Source organism: Narcine bancroftii, chromosome 6, assembly GCF_036971445.1.
Source record: "Narcine bancroftii isolate sNarBan1 chromosome 6, sNarBan1.hap1, whole genome shotgun sequence".
NCBI classification, from domain to species: Eukaryota; Metazoa; Chordata; class Chondrichthyes; order Torpediniformes; family Narcinidae; genus Narcine; species Narcine bancroftii.
Genome location: NC_091474.1, coordinates 13,526,698 through 13,535,887, shown reverse-complemented (window position 1 = coordinate 13,535,887; position 9,190 = coordinate 13,526,698). Strand labels below are relative to the sequence as shown.

General features: G+C 46.8%; 1 protein-coding gene across 1 annotated transcript in view; it reads left to right on the top strand.

The window, feature by feature from the left end:
* The first annotated feature begins 303 nt into the window (after positions 1-303).
* The window catches only part of ptprt (protein tyrosine phosphatase receptor type T), a 1,055,968-nt gene continuing 1,047,081 nt past the window's right edge, over positions 304-9,190 (top strand). Inside the window, exon 1 of the mRNA XM_069884025.1 lies at positions 304-477. Within this exon, the coding sequence (XP_069740126.1) occupies positions 405-477 (73 nt within the window). The 5' untranslated portion in view covers positions 304-404. The remainder of the gene's footprint in view (positions 478-9,190) is intronic.

Below are 9,190 nucleotides of genomic sequence, written 5' to 3'. Positions count from 1 at the left end.
ACATTTAGGTAGTGCTTTATCAGTCAATCTGGAATTTACCATCACTTCATCCCTCTCCATTGGACTCCACTTCTGTCAACTGTTTTTAGAAAACGTACCACTTCAGTTTCTTTCCGAAGCATTTTGAATCGAAGCGTGATAAAAATAGATAGATTGATCGAAATAGAGAGCGCGCAAAAAAGACAGCGAGTTAGAGGGGGAAGAGAGGAAGAGCGGCTGGCGTCAGGACCCGGGGGAGTCCTCATTCAGCCACGACTTCAAGCTGCCATGCAGAGCCAGTAGCAGTCAGCAATTAAGTACAGCGCGGTGGTCCGGGTTTCACGGACGGATCAACGCCTTGCTCACCAACCAGCAGCCGGATGATGCCACACTGACACAAGTAATGCGCAGAAAAAGAGCTGGAAATGAGCGCGCTTCTGATCTCCCTCTCTCTACTGGGGCACCTATGGTCGAAGGCAGAGGGACAAGTCTTTGCAGGTAAGTTGGCCGGTGAAATCGTGTCACCTGCATAGGGGAGAAGTTGCAAAACTTGATGGGACAAATCTCGCTCTCGTGGTCGCCACAGGGCAACGTTGCCTCTTGTGGTCCTCGTTCCATTGAGTTCCAGTGCAGAGCGCCCTTGACCTATTTGCCTTGGAAATGTTAATTCTTGCCTCGGCAAACTTAATTTTCAACCTCAATGGATGCGCTTTCACCGGGTTCTCACCTCACCAATGGACGAGTCATTTTTCACGGGCTAGTTTTAGAGACCGCTCCCTCAATCACGCTGATCTGCAGACGGTAAACGCCTCTTGACCGAGGCTGCAAACTTTCTGGTGAAGTTTACCCTGTTCTCTGGGTCTTGGGAGAGGTGCGTTCAGTTACAGGCACTGTCTCTTCTAGTCGAATCGGATCTGATCCTTGGGTTGCTTGGACGGCGGGGGGGGGGGGGTCCGAAAACAAGGTATTCGAAAGCTTGTGAACCCGCCAACGAAGTTGGTCAGTGTGGGGGCTAGCGGGGGCGAGAGTGGGGGGGGGGGCGCTAGCGGGGGCGAGAGAGAGTGGAGGGGGGGGGCGGCAGAGAGAGTGGAGGGGGGGGCGGCAGAGAGAGTGGAGGGGGGGGCGGCAGAGAGAGTGGAGGGGGGGCGGCAGAGAGAGTGGAGAGGGGGGGCGAGAGAGAGAGAGTGGAGAGGGGGGGCGAGAGAGAGAGAGTGGAGAGGGGGGGCGAGAGAGAGAGTGGAGAGGGGGGGCGAGAGAGAGAGTGGAGAGGGGGCGAGAGAGAGAGAGTGGAGAGGGGGGGGCGAGAGAGAGAGAGTGGAGAGGGGGGGGCGAGAGAGAGAGAGTGGAGAGGGGGGGCGAGAGAGAGAGTGGAGAGGGGGGGCGAGAGAGAGAGAGTGGAGAGGGGGGGCGAGAGAGAGAGAGTGGAGAGGGGGGGCGAGAGAGAGAGAGTGGAGAGGGGGGGCGAGAGAGAGAGAGTGGAGAGGGGGGGCGAGAGAGAGAGAGTGGAGAGGGGGGGCGAGAGAGAGAGAGTGGAGGGGGGGGCGAGAGAGAGAGAGTGGAGGGGGGGGCGAGAGAGAGTGGAGAGGGGGGGCGAGAGGGAGTGGAGAGGGGGGGGCGAGAGGGAGTGGAGAGGGGGGGGGCGAGAGGGAGTGGAGAGGGGGGGGCGAGAGGGAGTGGAGAGGGGGGGGCGAGAGGGAGTGGAGAGGGGGGGGGCGAGAGGGAGTGGAGGGGGGGGGGGCGAGAGGGAGTGGAGGGGGGGGGGGCGAGAGGGAGTGGAGAGGGGGGGGGCGAGAGGGAGTGGAGAGGGGGGGGGCGAGAGGGAGTGGAGAGGGGGGGGGCGAGAGGGAGTGGAGAGGGGGGGGGGCGAGAGGGAGTGGAGAGGGGGGGGGCGAGAGGGAGTGGAGAGGGGGGGGGCGAGAGGGAGTGGAGAGGGGGGGGCGAGGGGGGGGCGAGAGGGAGTGGAGAGGGGGGGGCGAGAGGGAGTGGAGGGGGGGGGCGAGAGGGAGTGGAGAGGGGGGGGCGAGAGGGAGTGGAGAGAGGGGGGGCGAGAGGGAGTGGAGGGGGGGGGGCGAGAGGGAGTGGAGAGGGGGGGCGAGAGGGAGTGGAGAGGGGGGGGGGCGAGAGGGAGTGGAGAGGGGGGGGGGCGAGAGGGAGTGGAGAGGGGGGGGGCGAGAGGGAGTGGAGAGGGGTGGGGGGAGAGTGGAGGGCAGGGCGCTTACCGACCGGTTAACTGTCTAATTTTCCTGGAACTCGCCAAACCATTAATCCTGTGGTGGACACACCCATTAATAATCAACACAAAGACAAACCAATGACTTGGGATCGATTTAGCAATAAAATCCCACCTTTCTGTCCGGGGTCCCATCGCTATGATGTAAGATCAGTTGAAGTTTGGCGGCTGATCTCGGTCAAATGAAACCACATCAGGAGCGACGTTAGACTAAGATCCAGGTGTGGATTCGGGCTTCGAATCCCACCCCCCACCCCTTTTCATTAAATTAATTGCAACCCACGCTCGTCTTGCCCGGGTGCTACTGGAACGGCGAAGTTTCATTCTGGTGGTCAATCGTGTGAAATCTGCAGGTCCATTCCCGAGATTGAAGGGGTCGCTCGAGAAAACGCACCAAGTGCTGGAGGCGAACGCACCGGGTCATGTCCCAGACTCGTGCATTGAGCAGCCCCACACGGGCTGGAAGTGGCTGTGCGCTTTGCGAAACGCCATTCATTTGCTTCTGACAAGAAGGCGCCGTTGTTCTCGGTCTCAGCTGGTGGACTCCAAGCTGAGACGCTGCAGACCAACCTCTTCCTGCTCTCTCGGATCACCACGGACTGATTTGGCCGCCCGTTGCAGCAGGAGACCCCTGCCCTTGCACATATTTCGCGCTGATCCTCTTTTTTTCCCGCACCCCATTCCTTGCATCGCTCGCGTGTCCTGGGCAATGGGATCGGGATGATCCACTTGGGTTGTTGAAGCCCGGGAGAGTCGAGATGATCCGTGTCCTGCAGATTGGGGTCCCTGCTGGGCGCTCAACTTCCCTCATTTGTGTATCCAACTTCCCTCATTTGTGTATCCAACTTCCCTCATTTGTGTATCCAGCTTCCCTCATTTGTGTATCCAGCTTCCCTCATTTGTGTATCCAGCTTCCCTCATTTGTGTATCCAGCTTCCCTCATTTGTGTATCCAGCTTCCCTCATTTGTGTATCCAGCTTCCCTCATTTGTGTATCCAGCTTCCCTCATTTGTGTATCCAGCTTCCCTCATTTGTGTATCCAGCTTCCCTCATTTGTGTATCCAGCTTCCCTCATTTGTGTATCCAGCTTCCCTCATTTGTGTATCCAGCTTCCCTCATTTGTGTATCCAGCTTCCCTCATTTGTGTATCCAGCTTCCCTCATTTGTGTATCCAGCTTCCCTCATTTGTGTATCCAGCTTCCCTCATTTGTGTATCCAGCTTCCCTCATTTGTGTATCCAGCTTCCCTCATTTGTGTATCCAGCTTCCCTCATTTGTGTATCCAGCTTCCCTCATTTGTGTATCCAGCTTCCCTCATTTGTGTATCCAGCTTCCCTCATTTGTGTATCCAGCTTCCCTCATTTGTGTATCCAGCTTCCCTCATTTGTGTATCCAGCTTCCCTCATTTGTGTATCCAGCTTCCCTCATTTGTGTATCCAGCTTCCCTCATTTGTGTATCCAGCTTCCCTCATTTGTGTATCCAGCTTCCCTCATTTGTGTATCCAGCTTCCCTCATTTGTGTATCCAGCTTCCCTCATTTGTGTATCCAGCTTCCCTCATTTGTGTATCCAGCTTCCCTCATTTGTGTATCCAGCTTCCCTCATTTGTGTATCCAGCTTCCCTCATTTGTGTATCCAGCTTCCCTCATTTGTGTATCCAGCTTCCCTCATTTGTGTATCCAGCTTCCCTCATTTGTGTATCCAGCTTCCCTCATTTGTGTATCCAGCTTCCCTCATTTGTGTATCCAGCTTCCCTCATTTGTGTATCCAGCTTCCCTCATTTGTGTATCCAGCTTCCCTCATTTGTGTATCCAGCTTCCCTCATTTGTGTATCCAGCTTCCCTCATTTGTGTATCCAGCTTCCCTCATTTGTGTATCCAGCTTCCCTCATTTGTGTATCCAGCTTCCCTCATTTGTGTATCCAGCTTCCCTCATTTGTGTATCCAGCTTCCCTCATTTGTGTATCCAGCTTCCCTCATTTGTGTATCCAGCTTCCCTCATTTGTGTATCCAGCTTCCCTCATTTGTGTATCCAGCTTCCCTCATTTGTGTATCCAGCTTCCCTCATTTGTGTATCCAGCTTCCCTCATTTGTGTATCCAGCTTCCCTCATTTGTGTATCCAGCTTCCCTCATTTGTGTATCCAGCTTCCCTCATTTGTGTATCCAGCTTCCCTCATTTGTGTATCCATGTCATATATATATATATATATATATATATGTATATATAGTCCCTGCAAAGGTGTTTTATATATATATGTGTATATAGTCCCTGCAAAGGTGTTTTATATATATATATAACACCTTTGCAGGGACTAATCAAGTTTATTTCTGGACCCTCTTGGTAAAGTGTCAAGGTTAAATAAAATGTGCCAATTTGCCAATCTTCCGGCGTTAGTCATGTAAGAGTCCCGAGGAACCATCTCGCAACAAAACAACTGCTCGTCCAAACCCAACTAGATCCTTGTGAGAAGTTTGGGAACCATTTAGTTATGCATTTTATTGATTGAAATATTTAATCGTTGGACTACTGACCAAAATTAATCCTATTAACAACACGTTGCTCTTAAAACTTGCACTTTTACTCACCTGGTGAGGAATCCGCTGAGTATTAGGAACATAATGGCCCTTCGGCCCACAATGTAATGCCGACCTTGCTCCACAACAATCAAATCCTTCCCCATCTCACACCTATGTCCCTCTCCTCCCCAATAGGTTAGTTTTCCGCAGAACAGCACAATTTGTGAACTTCAAAGGATTGGATAACACAATTTTAATTGGTTTATAATTTGTGCTGCGACAACTGAGCTCCTTATTCACCCTTAATTTCATCATTTTAACTTGCATTTCTGAAAGGAAAATGGTTGTTGCCAAAAGGTGGCGCCATAAACAATGACATTGGAAAAGATTCTTGTTATTTCAACATAAAAGTGAAAGCCCTCGACGCCTCCTTATTAAAAACAGCAAATTTTACTGGTTGGCAAATTAACTTATTAACTTTGAAATACGAATTTGATAATAAATACCCAATAACCACAGCCCTGAGGAGTTGAGAGAAGTTTGTGCACTTTCTCAATAAAACCTATATTCAATTTTGCAATTGATGGATCTGGTTCCCTCGCTTGCCTCTATGCTGGGTTCAGACACTACACTGAGTTCATTGCACTACTCGCTTAGGGAAGAGTTCAGACAGCAGGTGGACAGTGGGGAGCTGTTGCCCACTCACTGTCAAACTGTGCAAAATTCAACTTTTGATTAGTTCCAGTGAAATGACTCACAGGGAGGGCTAAACTTTGAACTGAAACTGGACTCTGCATCTTTTATCAGTCTGCACAATTCATGTCCAAACTCATTGTTACCATGAGGTGTCAAGAAAGTAAGTTGACAATAAAAAAAAAATTGTGTAGCTTTGCAAATCCATTAACTAGTAGACAAAGAAGGGCATGGGGAGAGGTTGAGGAGCCCAATAATTTTTAAATCAAATTGAAAGTTGCGGGGAAAAGTCATCTTAAAAGTGGGCATTGTCTTTAATGCACAAATATGCTGGAGAAACTCACGCAGCAATCAGAAGTAAAGGCTCATCAATGTTTTGGACTTGGGCCCCAGCCTGTAACGTTGGTTAACCTTTACTTCCCATAGATGCTGTGTGACCTGCTGAATTGTCCCAGCACATTTGTGCATTGCACTGGACCCCTGAATCTTCTGACTTTCTTGTTTGATGTGATTTTATTAAATTTATTTTTTTAATCATTTGAATAAGTCGCTGGACTTTGATTTACTTTGCCATTTTGGTTAGTTGTCTTAATCACCAACGAATGTAAAATAAACAGAAAATACAAGAAGTGGCTACTCCATGATCTTCCTAAAAAGACTATTTTGGATAACTGAAATACTACATTGAGAACCTTTAATGGGACATTTTCAGGATTTATTGCTTTTATATTTATGGTGTGAACAGCCTTGTCAGTTTGTATATTCGAATAGTTTCAAAAGTTGCCCAGGGAAAAGCCAGCCATTTGGGAGCCCAATCTAAGATGTCGAGTGCCATTTATGAGGGATGTTAAATTTAAAGGTAAAACAAGGAAATGTCTTTCATTTGAATTTAGTTTTCTTGGTGATTTTTAAAGGAACAAGGGTGCAGTCAGGTTTGTTACTGTGGCAAACATTTTGTCTCATTGCATTAACTACATTGAGGCTGGATCTTGATCAGATGATTAGGTGAAATGAATCTTATGAAAGGATCTAAAATACTTTGCTTCTTCCACTGAAGACAACACTTTATCACATTTTTGTTTTTAAATAAAAATGAAATGAAGGAAAATAATTCCAACAAGTAAAAGCTCATTGTAATTATGGAAAGACTATTAGAAGGAACTGTCTGTATTGGTCGAAGAACTCGCCTTGTATTAAGAATTAGCACATCATGTATACCATTGTTTTGTGATAGTGTATGAAAAGAAGGCCCTCACAATGGCTAGCAATTCAGCTTGTGAGTGTGTCAACTGGAAATGTTCCAAGTTCTGTATAAAATTAGTAAATCTCAAATAATAGTGAATCCACTTTAGGAATCCACTTCTTCCTCTGGTAGAGAAAGAAAATGTTGGCCTGGGCTCAGCTTTTGACAGATCCCTGCTGGAACTCTACATGTACATAACTCCTCTGTAATTGGCTCTGGTAGAAATACAAGGGCTTGGTGGACTGCTCCATCACTGAGATTTGGACCATGTGATTGCAGCTTCCATGATCTCCTTTCCCATGCCTGCCAGAACAAACTTGTAATGATGCACACAGCCGCATACCAAAAATTTGCACCCAACTTTCTTAAATCTAAGCCACCCTGTTTAAAACATTTGAACCTATGATAAACTATTTGGGTTGGGTTTTTTTTCCCTGTGCTGTTACTCCCTTGGTTCCATATCTGGTTTAAAAGAATCCTCAGCCTTGCAATCACACTGAGACTTCTCTATTGAAATTAATCCCTTATTGACCTCTTCATTAGATTTTTTATATAGTTGGTGCCATTCAGAATTAACCTAGCTCTATGTTAACTTGTGCTATCGCCAATGCCGTTCTTGTTGACCTTTGTTGCCTCCTGGCCAAGAAGAACCCCCAAATTTTAAGATTTTCACTCCTTCCTTATCTGGAGGATGCCATTACTATCCTTTGGAGATATTTGTGACCTTGAATGCTTTTCTATTAATCATAAATGTATTTAATTTCTCCACCGCTCATAAATTGGAGGAACACCTAATCTTCCGTCTGGGCAATCTCCGTGGCATTAGCATTGAATTCTATGGTTTCTGCTAGCCTATTTTCCTTCCCTTCCCTTTCCCTCTGTCTTCTTTACTCTAGCTCTCCAGACACTTCCTTCTCCTTTCACAGTGACATTTCCCCCCCCATCCCCCCCCACCCCATTTGTAGGTGAGCTCCTGATCTATGTATTGCCTCCTGCCTGTGGGACTGTGTCCCTGCCCCTCACCCTCACCATTTTGTTTGGGTGCCTGTCTACATTTTGTCCATACCTTGATAAAGAGCTGAAGTCCAAAATGTTAGTTTGTGTGCTATATGAATTACAGTGGTTGACCTGCCGAGTTTCTCCAGCATTGTGCTTTTAATTCAATTATGGTGTCTGCAGGCTTTTGTGTTTTACTCTTCATTTCTCCACTATTATTAACCATGCTTTCCATACACAAGACCTTAAACTATAGTATTGTCTTCCTTAACCTTTCTCTTTCTGCATCTCTTCTTAACAAATGGGTCCTAAAATCAGCATAATTGACCAAGTGTTTAGCATTTTTTTTTTTGGTTTTATGACTCCTTTTGTTTCCGTGTCAATTTTATGCTCACTTTCCTGTCAAGAACTTTGGGTTGTGTTGGAAGTGGTTTTGTTGTTGTCAACATTTTCCCAGCACTCTCCAGCGAAACTCGAGTAGAATGGCAACTCATTGCATTGAGTGGTAAATATATGGCAAGAAGTCAACACTTTTAGGATGGAAAGCCGAAAACATGCAAAAAGAAAAATGTGCACAATTCACTACAAAATCCGGATTACAGCAAAGCTCAGTCATTGTCAATGAACCCAACCTGAGGTGAGAAAGAGAGGCTTTCTGTGATATAACATGGTATACTTTAAGCAGTTCATCCTTGATAAGAAATAGAAGTGTCAGGCGTCAGTAATCTACAAACATTGTTTTGAATAAAGTAAGTAATGCAGCTGTAAAGAGAGGATTGTTACTGAAGCAACATGTCAATAAAAGTACAATGAGTTGCCAGAAAGCAACCATACAGTGAATAATTGGGTACCCTTGTATTGGTGATGAGCAGTTAGTTAAAGCAGCAGAAGAATTCTTTACTCAACTAGTATCGTAAAAATCTTCTCACGCTTGAGTTAAGCCTTGCCTAATATTTCAAAAGGAAGTTTGGTGCTTTTAAAGATGAGTTTCATTATTGTCATGTAATACTACATTTGGAATGTCACATGCATGAAATTCTTTAACTTGGTCCACTGTAAGGAAGACAGAGTTGCCATTTTGTCCAGCGACCCCTGACAGAAATGAGGCCCCAGCGAGGAACAAACTCGTGACCCCTAGTTTAAAAGACCAGCGCTCTAACCACTGAGTTATTGGAGCCTCTTGCTGTATTTACTCTTGCTGTAAGGCTTGAATCCACAATTTACAAATAAGTGTACCAATAATTGAACCTAGTGTCAATGCAATATGGGAGTTACACGAGAACAATGTTTTGGGAGAAGGCTGTTTGTCCTCTTTTGCCTGTTCTACCATTCAGATCTTGGATGATCTGCCTGTAACTCAGTGCTTCTGAATTTGCAGCTCATTTCACTGTAGCTGTGTTTCATGTTTTCATTATATTGTAAATACAGTAAATGCTGGGCCCTAGAGAAGTGTAGTGGAACAGAGAAATGTGGGGGTATGGGTACAGCATGAAGTGAAAGTGGCAATGCAAGTGCACAGTAGTGAATAAGATTT